The sequence below is a fragment of the Callorhinus ursinus genome, unplaced genomic scaffold (assembly GCF_003265705.2).
Source record: "Callorhinus ursinus isolate GAN/ISIS: 27379988/994484 unplaced genomic scaffold, GSC_fseal_2.0 scaffold28, whole genome shotgun sequence".
Taxonomy (NCBI): domain Eukaryota; kingdom Metazoa; phylum Chordata; class Mammalia; order Carnivora; family Otariidae; genus Callorhinus; species Callorhinus ursinus.
Genome location: NW_027397090.1, coordinates 9,641,144 through 9,657,074, shown reverse-complemented (window position 1 = coordinate 9,657,074; position 15,931 = coordinate 9,641,144). Strand labels below are relative to the sequence as shown.

At 50.3% G+C, this 15,931-nt stretch overlaps 1 protein-coding gene across 1 annotated transcript in view; it reads left to right on the top strand.

Annotated features, from left to right (window-relative positions):
- Positions 1-14,919, top strand: part of ENTREP1 (endosomal transmembrane epsin interactor 1) — a 61,172-nt gene extending 46,253 nt beyond the window's left edge. The window contains exons 5-11 of the mRNA XM_025891354.2: positions 343-450; positions 540-673; positions 6,283-6,412; positions 6,582-6,660; positions 8,311-8,463; positions 10,699-10,991; positions 14,053-14,919. Of these exons, the coding sequence (XP_025747139.2) occupies positions 343-450; positions 540-673; positions 6,283-6,412; positions 6,582-6,660; positions 8,311-8,463; positions 10,699-10,991; positions 14,053-14,256 (1,101 nt within the window). The 3' untranslated portion in view covers positions 14,257-14,919. The remainder of the gene's footprint in view (positions 1-342; positions 451-539; positions 674-6,282; positions 6,413-6,581; positions 6,661-8,310; positions 8,464-10,698; positions 10,992-14,052) is intronic.
- The last annotated feature ends 1,012 nt before the right edge of the window (positions 14,920-15,931 follow it).

Genomic DNA, 15,931 nt, shown 5'->3' with positions numbered 1-15,931 from the left:
TCCATCTTCCCACGAGAATTGGTTTATTGTGACATCTTTATTATTATTTAAAACAGTTTTTCTATTGCCTTATGGTCATCAGCTTTTTTTTTTTTTAAGATTTCATTTATTTATTTGACAGAGAGAGAGACACACACACAGCGAGAGAGGGAACACAAGCAGGGGGAGTGGGAGAGGGAGAAGCAGGCTTCCCGCGGAGCAGGGAGCCCAACGCGGGGCTCCATCCCAGGACCCTGGGATCATGACCTGAGCCGAAGGCAGACGCTTAACCAGTGAGCCACCCAGGCGCCCCTGGTCATCAGCTTTGACGCGCTCAGTGGTGTTACTGTTTCCTTGTCCTAGAAAGTTCTTTTCGCCCTGTGTGCCTTGAACGCCCTGACCACCACCGTCTGCTTGGCAGCAGCTGCCCTTCGCTACCTCCAGATATTTGCAGCCAGAAGACCCTGCATCGTAAGTCCATACAAGGTGGCACCATGACTGTGGCCCACGGAGCCTTTGTCATGAAGGCTGTTGACTAACCAAGGTGCTTGTTTCATTAGGACGAATCCCAGATTTCTGCCGAAGAAGTGGAAGAACACGGACGGATCCCAGACCCCGATGACTTCGTACCGCCAGTGCCGCCCCCCTCCTATTTCGCCACATTTTACTCGTGCACGCCCCGGATGGACCGCAGGTAGCCTTCCTGAGTGCCCCCGCCCCAGCCATCTGTGAGGTGGCCTCCGTTTGGAAGACTGAAAGGTTTCCAGGACCTCTAGCATGAGCTTACTTCTCTCCAAAATCTAGACAGATGGTGTTACTTTTCAGGATTTTCTTTTTTTTTTCTTTTTCTTTTTCTTTCTTTCTTCCTTTTTGAAGTAGGCTCCACGCCCAGTGTGGGGCTTGAACTCAAGACCCTGAGATCAAGCCTCGTACACTGTGCCCACTGAGCCAGCTAGGCGCCCGTTTTCAGGATTTTCTATCCCTCTTCCCCACCCTGCTGTTTTGTCTGATAAACGGCTGAAACCAAAGAAAAGTCCCACCTCGAACTAAGGATATACTTTTTCCATTTCAATTAGCTTCCCAGGAAAACTGACACCCAGTGAGACAGTCGCTGTCATGTGACTTGATTGAGAGCTGCGGTTGCCCAGGAAACACGCTCAGGCCAAATTGATGTTCATTATAACACCATCAGCAGGGCCCCAAATCATGACATTCTTCCAAGCCATTAAAAAGAGATTAATTATTCATGACTTCTCCCTGGTCTAGAAAAAATAGACACCACGCTGGTTTCCTTTTTCAAATTCTAGCTCAGAATTTATCATTTGTTTCTTAAATCTCAGAAAAGACTATCCACAGAAGGAAAGGATGCATGCGTTTGTCTGGTTGTTATGGACTTCTAGAATTGTACCTCTCTAAAGAATGACTTCGTTTATTCATTCGACAAACATTTAATCAGTCCTCTGCTGCTTACTATTCACCTCCCCCCGCCCCCAGGGTTGGTGACATTCAAATGACTTAGACCTGCCTCCTTCCCCTCTCAAGGAGCTCGCATCCTGGGTCATTACAGCTGAGTGTTGCAAGGATCATAATAATTCTCAAAAGAGAGATTTTGAGTGCACCGAGGAGGACCACCTGACCCAGGATGGTGAATGGGCTGCAGAGAGCTTTGAAGGAAGAATCAGCCAGTCAGGGTTGGCTTTGTGGGTGAAGTGATCTTAAGCCAAATTTCAAGGATCAGCAAACCATATTTAAGCTTCCAAAAGAAAGTCTCTGAATTCTGTAAGAGAGACTCATGTCTTTAGCTTGAGATTCAGAGGGCCAGGAATTTCTGCTTTTAATCCCCAAGGCATACGTGGAGAGTTGTCAGACAAATGTGGTGGCAGCCTTGGGGTTTTTGGAAATCCTCTTGCTAATGCTCAGGACGGCCACATGTGGCTTTGAAGCAGGTCACCAGTGGGAGCTACCGCCCAGACACTGTTAACGTTCTTTTCCATGGGTAACCTCCCGACCTGCTGCTCAGAGTCATGCCTACACCCCATCTCCACACCCTCCCCTCCTCGCCCACCTAGGGGGGGCTCAAGATGGCCAAGAGCTGGAGGGGCGCCCGTGGATGCACGGGGAAATTCAGCCTCCCTGTTGTTCAGGGGGTGGTGTACTGGAATTTTGAAGCTTGGGGGGCTAGGATGACTTTTGTAGTGTATTAGGGACTGAGGCAAGAATTACAGGGGCCAGAGAGACATAGTCTTTGTGCACCAAAGGACACATTTGCTCATACCTTAGCCCAGTCTCTGGCTGTGTGTAGAGGGCCATGTTGGAAGGCAGTAAAAAAGAAAAAAAAGCCTGTTATTTCGTGGTTGGGAAGAGAAATAGAGAAATGCCGTCTTGGAGAAGAATTAAGTGGCTCTCTGAGATTGTAGGTGAGCCCTTGGTTGACCTAAGAGGAGGCAACAGACAGATTTAATTTCCTGCAGTGGCAGAAAGGGAAAGTGACTCATGCAGGTGTAGGAGTCTCTCTGTCCCGTAGACCGCCCCTCCCCCGCCTGCCCTTCTCTCTTCCGTTTCTCTTTTCGGTTCCTCCATAGTAATGCTTATCAGTGTGGGTATTTCCACTCTTTGGGATGTGGGTGCATCCCTGAATTCGCCCCTCTGAGTCCCGAGACTGCCCCTCACCAAATCCAGATAAGCTTCTCACCAAGGGCTTTATCATTCAGAACTTTCGGGAATGAACATGGGGAAGGGTGTTAAAGTAATACATCCTTGTGGGAAAGGAGACGCTGCTAGGCCTAAAGTATATACCTGGAGGCCTGGATCATATCTCCAATGGGCAAACAGCCTCATTTTCTGAAATTCTCCCAATACTAGAGGGCGGTCCACTTTACTTGTTAAATGGCTACATTTATTCACTTTTAGATACATATTGTATCAAAGGTATTTTTGCATTTGACCGACTTTGCTAGATTCTTTTTTTTTTTTTTAAAGATTTTATTTATTTATTTGACAGAGAGAGATACAGCGAGAGAGGGAACACAAGCAGGGGGAGCAGGAGAGGGAGAAGCAGGCTTCCCGCGGAGCAGGAAGCCCGACATGGGGCTCGATCCCAGGACCCTAGGATCACGACCCGAGCCGAAGGCAGACGCCCAACGACTGAGCCACCCAGGCGCCCCTGCTAGATTCTTATATATCCATTTTATAGACACTGTTTGACCCCAACTGGTGATTTTCTTTCTTAGAAGCAGGCAGGCAAGAATAGTAACGAATGTTTTCTTTAGTATTTCCACAACCGGGTACGTGAAGAGTTTTCACACAATGCAAGCTCCCCACTTCCTGCAAGGTATTATTACCTCTCAGAAGGCTTTATTTATTTACCTTCTATAAATACAACCACTTCATGCATTGGTCCCTCCTTGAGAAAGGACTTCTCAAATTACTGCCATAAACAGAAACATGATTGCAGTGAAGGTTTCCATCCAAAGATGGGTTTCTGACTCGTGACTTGATTTGTAAGGACAGTTGGGGCTGTGCACTCCTCCTCCACGACCCCAGGGAGTCTCCCCCCAACCCCCCAACCCCCATCCTCAGAAATTGGTTGGAGCTGGGACCAAAAAGGAGAGCATCCCACCTATTCTGTAATTGGGGACCTGGTTGTACCATGGGATGTAATGTGTTACAGAGCACGGAACATTGTGGAAAATTGAACACAGGCATTTATTCCTCAGTGGTGAACATAGTAAACTCACTCCTTTTCCTCATGAAGTTCAGAACCCAAACTCAAGTGGTGCCAGGCTCTGCTTGTGGGTGACTCCGTGCCCAGTACAGCCCTGCGTGGCAGCCCCACACGGCCACTTAGCTGAGTTTTAGGAGATCAAAATCTCTCCTTATCTGTGTGGGCCCCACCACAGGCACTTAGAGCAGAATTTCTAGAGACAAGGCCTAGGCCTCCCATAGTCTGCAAACCTCCCCAGGTGATTCTACTCCCTAGCTAGGGTTGGGGGCCATAAGGGGTCAGGAAAACACCTGCCAGGACACAGCGCACCTGTTTCCCCCGACAGATCCCTTTGTACCCAAAAGAGATGAAACAAGGAGAACTGCTTCGTAGGAAAGGAACCTTCCTTTTTTTCCTAGAAGCACCTTCTGTCACACGGAGGCTTTCTTGGTCATTATAATTACCACCATAAGAAGTCGTTCATTGTGGTCGATTTAAAGAAAATGTGTCCCCTTCCCTCTCCCCCTTCTTAAAGGGATTCCATGGTCGTGTAAGATCTAAAATGGAAGTGTGTTCCCCTGACCTCCGGGCCCCAAGCAAACCCTCTCTTCTCTGTGAACATAGCCATTGGGTGGGGAATGTCAAGGACCACCAGAGCTAACAAACCAACGGGCAAAGCCGGGGGGTATTTGCTTTCCTGGGGAGGACACAGCAGTGAAGAAACGAGGGGAGCTGGCTGAGAGGGGAAGGCAGGGGATTTGTGAGTGCTGGAAAGATGGCTCATGGGGTCATGCTAACTCAGGTTTGAAGACTGGCCCTCTGGAGAGGACTGAAGGAGTCCCTAGGGCTCACTGAGTAAAGCAAGTCCCCTCGTCCACGGTTTCACTGCTAGGAAATCCAGAGCATCGCATCTTTTTCAACTTTTTTTCCTCCACCATTTGCATTTTTTTAAATGGGCACAGGAATAAAATGAAACAACCATGAATCCACAGAGCCCCTTTCTAAAAAAAGCAGCCCTCGTGTGCCACTGGCCCAGAATCTTTCACTCGTCTCCTTCAGCTTATGTCCATTTTCATATTTGGAGAATGGGCATTAAACTTTTGCTATTACCTCTTATTTTCATTCTCCACTTTCAATTCTCCAATACTCCACGGCCTGAGTACAGGTTTTCTGGTCTTCCTTGTATCTTTTTAAAATGGGATATAATTGACCGAGGACATTCTATTAGCTTCAGGTGTATGGCATAATGATTCCATATTTGTGTATATTGTGGAGTGATCGCCAGCCGTAAGTCTAGTTAACATCCATCACCACACAACATTACGGGATTGTTTTTCTCGTGATGAAAACTTTTAGGGTTTACTCTCTTAGCAGCTTTCAAATAGGGAATACAGTATTATGTATGTATGTATGTATGTATGTATGTATGTATGTATTTGACAGAGACACAACGAGAGAGGAACACAAGCAGGGGGAGCGGGAGAGGGAGAAGCAGGCTCCCAAGGAGCAGGGAGCCCAATGCGGGGCTCGATCCCAGGACCCTGGGACCATGACCTGAGCCGAAGGCAGACGCCCAATGACTGAGCCACCCAGGCGCCCCGGGAATACAGTATTATTAACTGTAGTCACCATGCTGTATATTACATCCCCCAGGACTTATTTATTTTATAACTGGAAGTTTGGTCAAACGGAACAAGTTTCTGTATATTTTAAACTATCGTTTTACAATTTAGGCTCTTTATTATCTAGATTATTTGTGTGTGTGAGTTTTCTATGAACACGGGCAGAAAATCTTGAGGTTTATTTATTTATTTGCTATGGAGGGTCTCCCACTCACAGGACAAAAGCCCCAGTGCCTGGCATGAAGGCAGTGCTCAGCCAGTGTTTGTTGACTGACTGTATTTAGGAAGGGTCACTCTGTGATTCATCCTGCTTTGTCTTTGAGCTGTGATGTTGTTCACTTTCCTGGAAAAAAGTAATTCAGACCTTCAAATATTTATTTAACAAATAGGGAGTTTCTACCATGAATCAGACATTAGGGAAACGCCGGCAAGAATTTTGTCATGTACTAATGTAAGAAATAACTGAGTTGCCCCAAGTCCTTGGTTCTGTTTTTTCTTTCATTGAGGTGAGGTTGACATAACATGAGTTGAACCATTTGAAAGCGTACTGTTGAGTGGGATTTGGTACAATCGAGGTATTGTGCAACCTCCACTGCCATCTGGTTTTGCAGCATGTTCATCACCTCCAGGGTGACCCGTACCCATTCAGCAGTCACTCCCCAGGCCCCAGCCCCCAGCAACCACTAATCTGCTTTCTGTCTTTGTGGATGATTGCTTGCTTTTTGGCTCATGGATGCAAAAGAAATGATGGTATTGCATTTTATACGTTGTCACTTGCCTCAGAAACTCTGGGCACTCCACCAGCTGAGATTATCCCCCTCAGCTTCTGGGCCAAAAGACTGTCTTGGAAGGGTGAGGGGTCTTCTGCTCTGTCAGCGGATAACCGGCCCGAGGTAAAGGCCATCATCATGCAGAAGTGAGTACGTCAGACAAGAAGTCTGCAGACTGTGCTTCCTGATGCCAAGATGCTTTTCCTAGGATGGTTGGTCCTGATGTTATTCCCCTCCCACACATCCATGGAGCACGAATCAAAGGTGTGGAAGTGTTCTGTCCCCTGGGCCCTCCGCCTCCCTATGAAGCCGTGGTGAGCCAGACAGACCAGGAGCAGGTATGGCCCGTGGTTTCTCATTGCTATGTTGACTGCTGGTAGGAAAAGCAGCCTGGCGTGCAGAGCACAGTGGGACACTGGGCCTTGAACATGCTCCTAAGTTCAGTGGAGTCCAGGTGGGGGATGAGCTGAATATCAACAAATAACGCTCTTTTCTCCTGTGATGTAGGGACCTTCATTCCACATGCCAGAAGGATTAGAAGGTGCCACGAGCCCCTTGGAACCGATCTGCATACCATTGACTCAAGGTAATAAATACACGATTGCTGTCCAAACTCAGGATTCCATCAAGTAAGACATCATGAAATAATGACCTATATGATATTTTGTTGGAGGTCAGATATCTTGAAGCCAGTGGTTCAAATTACATCCTTCTTGGGACATCTGGGTGGCTCAGTCAGTGAAACGTCTGCCTTTAGCTCAGGACATGATCCCAGGGTCCTGGGATCAAGCCCCGCATCAGGTTTCCTGCTCAGCGGAGAGTCTGCTTCTTCCTCTCCCTCTGCCCCTCCCCCACTGATGCGTGTGTGTGTGTGTGTGTGTGTGTGTGTGTGTGCGCGCGCGCGCGCACGCGCACGCGCTCTCTCAAATAAATAAATTTTAAAAATCTTTAAAAAACCCCACAAATTACATCCTTCTTTCCAGGTGTAAAAATACTGTCAACAGTTGGCAAGTAGGAGATACTGTGTGAACAGAAATAAAAATATCCTCAGAATCTTTGATGAGTCACCAGACCCTTCTCAGGGACCTGTGAAACGGATTAGAGAGCTTAATGTGGCATCCTTGTGTTTTCCCACCTAAGATTTTCTTTCTCCTGTTAAAATAAGATGGGCCCTTTTAAAGGGAAAAAAGCGTTTTGTCTATGGCAGGATGATTTGCCGTGAGATTGCGCTGTCATTTATAACCTTGGGTCCAGGTCATGCTGCCTTCACGTGTAGTGAACACTGATTTTTCCATCCTGCCTCGAAAAACAAGAGTCAGTTTGCAGTTATCCTTGTCATTCAAGGGATCATGATTGCAGCTCTTTGTCTTTGGAGAGGTTTGAAATGGCTTGGAGAACTGTCCACCAGCACAAAATGGCAGGGGTGATAAATAATGGATCAACTCTCCAGGTATTTTCGATGGGGGTGACTTTTCAGCAGCACCATTTGGAATGAGTTTCTGTTCCGTTCACCTTCCATCTTAGAATAATGCAGAAGTGCTCTCTTCCCTAAGTATGTTTGTTGCTTCTCCCATTTCTTAAAGTTTCCCAGACCACACTCAGGCTCGCCGATGACATGATGTGGTTGTCCTGAGCAGAAGTCATCCGTTTCTTGAGTGGTTCTCCCCATCCACGAGGTGGCCACTGGCTCTTTCCTGTGGCCATCAAGCCTTTCACAGCCCGGCCTGTACCCTGGGCCGTGTGGATGCTTCCACTGCCTGCATTCATGGTCTGCATCCCTCAGGGAAGTCGCCAGAGCTGGGCAGGCATTTCTTCCCCCCCCCCCCCCCCCCCCCCCCCAGGCTCACCTTGCATTGCCAAAAACTGGAAAGCCACTAGGAACTTTCTAGTGCTGCACCAGGACGCTTCCCTGGAGAAGATTCTAAGCACTTGCAGAAAAAAACAAAACAAAACAAAAAAACCACCTGACATTTGCAAGGGCTTCTTGATTTTACTCTTGGACTTACAATTTTTTGTTGGCTTGTTTTAGGTGTGGAGGGGTGGTTTGGAGAGGAAGCGTTTCCCATGGTGCTGGGAAATAAAAGCTCACTGGCCAACAGCCTAAGCAAATGTGGTTAACTCTGTTCCCCTGCCCCTGAAGGTTTGGGCTCATGGGCGCTTTCCTGCCCAACATTTTGAAGGCAGCAGCTGGTGAAATAATTTATGTTTCTCTTCTTTAAAAAAAAAAAAAAATCAGGTGAGGACATTCCTAACACACCCAGAGAAGAAAGCACATCGATCTCAACTCCCGATGCAAACCAGCTACCTCCCACGGGAAGCCGGAGAGTCTTCCCAGCCCTGAGCACAAGATCGAGGAGTGACCCTGTGCTCCATCATTCCGCGGAGAGAGGTGATGTCACTCCCCAAGCCTCTTGCACAGCACTGTGCGTGTTTGCCCCAAAGCGGCCAGGTGAATGCGGGTGCCTCTGGCCAGCCACCGCCCTGCAGCTTGAGAGATGTCTTGAGAGAGGTTAAGAGGTCTTGGGAAAATACAATATTCTCATGCACATTAGGAATATTCACCTGTCACATTTAAGGCTGGTGGAGTTTTTTCTTTTGAAGTCATTGTCAGCAAAAGCGTTTGGTTGCACATGATAGTGTTTGAGGTATGAAATGAAGAAAATGCAAATGTCGTTCTGATTTCTGGGTGCTCACAGTCTTATGGAAATAAACGTTCTCAAGGAAAAAGTTCAAGGGTATATATTTTTTTTACCCCCTCTTATGACCTAAATTATCTTTTTTTTTTTTTTTTTACTTTGAACGCGTAGTTGAGTTGTTTGAATCTGACCTGTTTTAAGAAGTTTTAGATAGAGTGAAACTCACATTCCCATGCTCTCCCTTTCTGTGTGAAGTTTGTTACAGATGTCATTGGAATAATTTTAAATTTAAAACATGTTAAAGACTTAAAATAACATTGAGTCCTTTTTCTGAATATGTGAATACCTGAACATCTCCAAATAGCTCTGCATGGTGGAAAACTGTAAAAATAAAATAAAGGAAAGAAAGGGAGAAAATGAAAATCTCTAATCCCGCCGCCCAGGCTTCTTCCGGTGACCTCTGGTCAGGGAGCAGGGCCTCTGCTCTCCTCAAGCTCTGTGCAAATACGACTTTGCAGACGCTCTCTCCTTGCTCTCTCTGGGGCCCCGTGTCACCCCCTTGCAGTCTTGGTTCTGTCCCTCTGACATCCTGTGTTGTTCGCTGCAGCCCTGGACTGACCGTGTGCGAGCCAGAGAGAACACTCCTCTTGTCTTCTGAGCTGGGAGGAGTCCCACTGCCTGGGACTGAGCGCCTCTGCAAACCCCCAGGCCGGCAGCCCGGCCCCTCAGCTCCCCAGGCCCCTTTCACGGCGGGTCTCTACCACCCGACCTGGCAAGTTGAGGACTCGAGCTGGCCACTCGCCAGCATTAAGCGAAACTTGGCTCTCTGCACAGCTTAGTGAGATCCTCCCAGATCTGCCGTGCTGCAGGGGGGAGGAGACATGTGTTCACCTACAGCGTTGGAGTCCTCTGCTGTAGACGGCCCAGATTGCCTTCCAGTGACTGACTGTAGTCCCTGACTGTCCTCACACACGAGCGTCTGCAGGGAGCCTTCCTGGAAAACTCCGGCTCTCTGTGACATGCACGTGGCAGCCTGGAGGGTGGCCGCTAACCCCGGTTTAGAGCGCCAACCTTTCTCCCGAGGAAAAGGGATGCTCCCCTCCCTCCACCTGCCCTCTCGCCCTCTGCTTCCTTTCTTCCTTGAGTATCAGATTCCCGCTTGCTTGTCAGGCCGTCACAGACTGAAACCTCCAGGGTCGTGTACACTGAAGGTTGCTGGCTGGCTTACGAACATGCGGAGACCGGGCCTGCATTCCCCTTCACCCACTTGGTGGTGCAGTCATGTTCTGCCGGGCCTTAAGCCCTTCTGATGCCGATAGTTGTGGACATTAGAGCCTGTGGCGGTGGATCTCCCAGGCTGCTGTTGACTTCTGGAACGACGTGTGATTTTTCCGCACCTGGTGTTTTCTTTCTGTTAATACTCAGCCCTAGAGCTGCCTCACAGCCACGGTGTGAGCGTGGATAAGTCGGCACCATGCCCTGAGGATGTTTAGGACAAAGGTACAGTCAAAGGGGGTGGAGCCCTCCATTCGTCCCGCCCTCTTGCCCCTCCTCAGCCTCTCTCTTGAAGTGGCTCCTTCATCCTCCGCCCTCGGAGCATTCTCTCATCAGGTCCCTCTTTTTTCTGCTCACCCACCCATCCCCACTCACTGGTCATTACCCCACGGCACTGTTGCTGCATTCTTGATGCTCTTCCCTGTCATCTGTCTCCTCCTTGGTGATCATGTTTTATGTGGCACAACGAAATGTTCTGGGGACACGTCCTATCGGAACTTCAGGGAATGAGCTTGTGTCATTGTTTTCTGGTTTTTGGTTTTCTTCGCCCCCCCCCCTTTTCCTTCTGTGAGATGAAAAGCAAGATGTGCATGGTCGTTGACATTTGCAACCTGCTTTCCGCGCCAAGTTCCGTGGCCCGTGCTGTCTCGGGTCCGGGCGGGTGCTCACAGGGGCGTGGCCAACGGGCACGTCTTGTTTGTCTCTGCCCACAGCTGTCCCCGTGCTCAGCTGCGAAGCCGCAACGCAGACCGAGGGAAGACCAGATCTGGCCACGGTGACCTTGAGGAGAGGTTTGAGGTGCAGAGCTTCGCGATGCCGGCCTCGGTCCCTGATAGATTACAAGTCCTACATGGACACCAAACTGCTGGTGGCGAGGTTCCTGGAGCAGTCGTCCTGCAGTATGACCCCAGACATCCACGAGCTTGTGGAGAACATTAAATCTGTTCTCAAGTCCGATGAGGAGCACATGGAGGAGGCCATCACCAGTGCCAGTTTCCTAGAACAGGTAGTTTTATTACTGGTCTCGGGCATGAGTCAGAGAACTTGTTTCCAGAGCACCTGAAGCGCCTTCTCTGATTTCCTGTCCAAGGCGCAGTAAGTTCACGGTCAGGGTATCAAGGAAGTCTGGGGAGGGAGAGAGAAGAAGCCGGAGCACTTTCTTTTCAGGCGTGATGACTTTTCCACAAGCTTCCTGGCCCAGGGAGAGAAAGCGATTTTCCCCGAATGTGGAACACGCCTGGGAAAAGAAAGCGGTGCCACTCGGGAATAAAAGCAAGGGGTCTGGGCAGCGTGGGGCACTGTCAGCCCTCCATTTGCCAAGCTGGGTTTCCCTGGATAGGGCGCGGTTCCTCAGCACTCTGGCAATGATGGACGTAACATGAATTTTCATATTCCCGTGAAATGGTGGCAAGACACCTAAACCAATAGGACTTAGAGGAATAAATGATCTTTTCTCCATAGGTTCTAGATGAAAAAGCACAATTCCCTAAGCTGAAGTCACCCAGGGGAAAGATAAAGTCGGGCACGTAACATAATCCATTTGGGTGTCAGTTTTCTCATTTTTGTTTACTTTTAAAAAAGATTTTATTTCTTTATTTGAAAGAGAGTGCAAGCGCACAAGTGGGGGGAAGGGCAGAGGGAGAGGGAGAAGCAGACTGCCCGCTGAGCGGGGAGCCCCTGGGCTTGATGCCAGGACCCTGGGATCATGACCTGAGCCGAAGGCAGACGCTTAACCGACTGAGCCACCCAGGGGCCCCAGTTTTCTCATTTTTTAAAGTGAAGTGTTAGACTAGGTGGTCTCAACACGGGTACCTCTGAATGGGATTTCCTTCTGCTGAGAACTGGGGATGGGTCACAGCTGTAATTACCCACCTCTTTTAAAAACCGCTGCCAGGGTCACCTGGGGAGCTCAGTCAGTTAGGCATCCGACTCTTGATTTCAGCTCAGGTCATGACCTCAGGGCCCCGGGATCAAGCCGTGCGTAGGGCTCCACACTCAACTTGGAGTCGGCCTGAGATTCTCTCTCTCCCTCTCCTTCTGCCCATCCCCTTGTGCTTTCTCTCTCAAATAAATAAATAAATTTTTTAAAAAGTTGTTACTTTTTAGGCATTTGCTTTGTTGCCCTTGACTGTGGGGTGGTTTCTGTGACCTCGGAGCACAGTGGCTCACAGTGTGACCCGCCCGCGCCTGTGGGCAGTAAACACGTACATGGGGCTGCAGGGTCCTGGGCAGTAAACACGTACATGGGGCTGCTCACTCTCCTTTCCATTTCCCTTTCTACCTGCTGGCCTCCCCTGACAAAAGCCAGAAGCCAGTTCCTCTCCCAGCCCCTCAGGTGACCCAGGGGAACAGAAGAGCCATGCGATGACTCGCGTGAAGAGGTACATGAACCGCGGACCCTCTTGGCGTCTACTTTCTAAAGGAGCAGTCAGCTGGTGGTCTTGGGTCACGCTCTACTTAGCATCTGTGTAGGGGAGATACTTGCATCCTCCTAACCCTGGCCTCCAGAAGTCATTCCCTGCCTCCTTCCTCCGTCTGGCCCCAACAGCCCGATACACAGAGCAAGTATTTGGAGCCGCTTGTCGGAGGCTGCCCAGCTCTAGTGAGGTCAGAGTTGGAGTATCTGTCAAGCCATTGGTCTGGATCTTCTGCTCAGTCTTCCCTGGAAAATAGCTTTGGGGAAAATGACCAAGCACTTAGAGCTCAACAGACGCTCTCACTGCAGATGTTGGCTGGGTCTTTGTGCCGAGTCTGGATAAAACTGCAGGTACTGGGATTGTTGCAGTGGACTCTGGGCCATCTCCTGGCGCCTTCCGGGAGTGGACCCCAGTGGCGAGGCCCAGTGTGACATCCTCCCCAGAGAAAAGAAGGTAGAGACAAGCGGAAGGAGAGTCTTTATTCCCGACTCTACCCAGCTTTGCACATTTTCACTTTTCCTAGTATGACTCAAATAGGTTTTAGATCCGTCTCATGTTTATTCCTATCAAAACCACTTGCCCCAACTTACATGTCACAGCAATTGACATCTATGAATGTTGGAATTTTCTTTTTAACCAGGAAACGACAGGGCTTTAAAGACAAATATAATAACAGTGTGTTAGCAAAATTTAACGTCCCATCTCTTGGAGGGATTAACCTTCTGAGGCCTTTAAAATCTCAGAATAGTACAAACTAAACAAAAAGTCAGCCCAGTGATTGTTCTGTGATGTTAGGGGGTCATGAGACGCTTGGGTTTTTCTCAAGGTGCTAACAAAGGTCCTAGAGCATGACTGGGCAACTTCTGGAAATTGTACATACTAGAGAGTTCTCCCCTCCTCGGTCCCAGCAGGATGAGGGGTCTCCCAAACGTTTGCCATTTTACAAAGTAAGTGATATTATTATATATTTCAAGTTACATATATGCTACATTGTAAAACAGATCTAGCGGTAGAACCATTCTTAAGCATTTTTTACAAATAAAAATGGCCGAGTTTTTATGTTGCTTATTATGTTTTGTTATCGAAGGGTTATCAGATTAACTGGAAGCATCACTGGTTTTGGGTGACATTTTAAAACTCATTAGCGGGTCACAGTGCCCCACAGGTGGTTATCAACTTTTCAAGAACATTGGTATCACCTGGGTTCTTGTTAGAACTACGGACGTTGCAGCCCCGCCTGTCACAATCGCTGTGGGGGAGCAGGGGATCCTCGGTAGCAGCTACCCTCCCCTCCAGAAACCTGCAGACCCCGGTGAGAAGCACTGTCTCAGACCCCAGGCAAACTGGGTAAAAATGACGAGAAGAATGTTAAGTGGAAAGCAAAAGTGTAAAATCACCTGCCTCGGACGAATCAGGGAAGTGACGTGAGGCAGGTCGGCAGCTGAAACGATAGCAAATCGGGGGAATGTCTGAGGAGCGTTAGGAAAGAGGCAATCTGTGGAAGGTATCTGGAATTCCAAGTGTGTTCCACTTTGGGAAAACACCCTATTTTCTTTTCCAAAGCAACGAAGCTAAGCAGTGCCTGGCTGGCTAGAGAAGGCAGGTCGTGGTGCAGCCTAACGTCTCCCCCACCCTCTTATTCTCCCCAAGATAATGGCCCCGTTGCAGCCCAGCACTTCCCGGACCCACGTGCCGCCCTCGCGGAGACAGCCTGGCTTCTTGCACCTGCGGAGCTGCGGGGACCTGAGCACCTTCGTCCCGGCGGGGGGGCCGGGAGCCGAGAGGAGGCCCCAGCGAGCAGAGGCTGAGCGGCCCCACAGCCTCATCGGCGTCATCCGGGAGACCGTTCTGTGAACCTGTGGGGTTCGGCCTGAGCGGGGTGGGCGGGAAGGAAGATGCACCCCGAAGGCAGAATGATCCCTCCTGACCTTGGAGTGCCCTGGCCGGGAGTCCGCGTGCCCTCTGGGCAGCCCTCAGAAGGGGGAGCAGGCACTCTGGGGGACATTTGTTCTCACTCTCCAGCTCCTCTTCTGCTGCCTGAGGACTTTCAGGGGTGGGCAAGCGGCTTCTTCCAGGCCCATTTGGCTTTTGGAGGCACTGATCCGGAGGCCGTGGAGGCAGCCTCCCTCCAGCCTCCGCCAGGTCACGTGGGCAGAACCCCCGCTGACGATTCTTCGCCCATCTCCGCAGCCGGGGCTCTTGTGCTCCCCGAATCCCTCCCTCCGTGGAAGGACAGAGCTGCTGGGATGCTGTGGAGAGCTCCCGCGGCCTCTCGCTGCTCCACGAGGGAGCAGAGGGCCCGGAAGCAGGATGGCTAACCCCGATGTTCTGCGCTTGTCAAGCTTCGTTTTACGTCACCCCCAAATCACGGTGTCTTTAGGAAGAACGGGAAACTCGTTCAGTGACAAATGGCAATGAAAGATGTTTAGGGAGAGGTTCTTGTTGATTGCATTTATTCGTGCTTGCAAAACTAGTGATGGCTAAGGCCCAACTGAGAATAAAAACGGGTACTTTGGACCTCTGGGCTCCGTGTCCAACATTTGTGTGGGCGTAGGTGGCCAGGCCTTTCCTTAGGAGGGGTTGAGCCCTGGGGGCAGCGGGGAGGCCGGTGGGGAGAGCCTCAAGCTGGATTGTTCTGCTAACAATGAGGTAGCTCCGAAGAGTTTAACACGGGAGTACCGGCTTTAACTGGCGTTTCAAGAGATCACGTGCTGCTGGAGACGAGCCGAGGCTGCGGTAGGAGGCTGTGAGCTAAGGGCCTTGCTGGGCCCTCCTGTGCTCTAGCCACCATTAGCGGCCCCCACACTCTCCGCTCGCCGCCCAACAGCCTAAGAGGTGGGTGCTCTTACAGTCCCCATTTTACAGACGAGGAAGATGAGGTTCAGTAACGCCCCAGGTCGCTCCGAAGTTCAGTGGTGGAGATGCCAGGCACCCCCGCGAGCAGCCCGTCTCCAGAACCTCCCAGGCGGCGGGGGGGTTGGCATTTCCTGTGTCTGTGACAGAGTGCTGGGTAAGGCTCCTAGCGTGCCTAATGGGAGTGCAGACTGGCCTGGCGGCAAGCCAGCGAACCACGCCACAGTGGGAATTGCGGAGGGGCCTGGGGACTGAGTAACCAAGAGGGGACGAGTGTTTGGAGGCGCTGGGGGGCGGCGGGGGGGAGAGCCGGGGCTGGGGAGGCAGAGCTGGAAGGCAAGGGAGAGCTGGGGGCCGGGACCGCTGTGTTCGCGGAGGAGGTTGGTGGGGCTTCCCCGTGGCAGTTTCTCCCTTCTATCTGCCCACCCCCAGGCCCTGATTTTTCGGTGTGAGTGAGCCAGCTCTTGATTTCTCTAGAAGCCCTAGCTGTCTGCACCGGATCTGTGCACTGGGGCTTGGCCCACTTTGCTGGGGTCTCCAGTGTGTTACAAGCCCCTGCCTCACACAGGCTCTCTGGCCTCTGTAAGCTAAGTGTAGCCCACGTAACCCGGTCCAGGTGCTCTCCTCCTGGTCTGGGCAAGAAGGCCTGGCCTTTCTCACCGCTCTAGGTTTATGC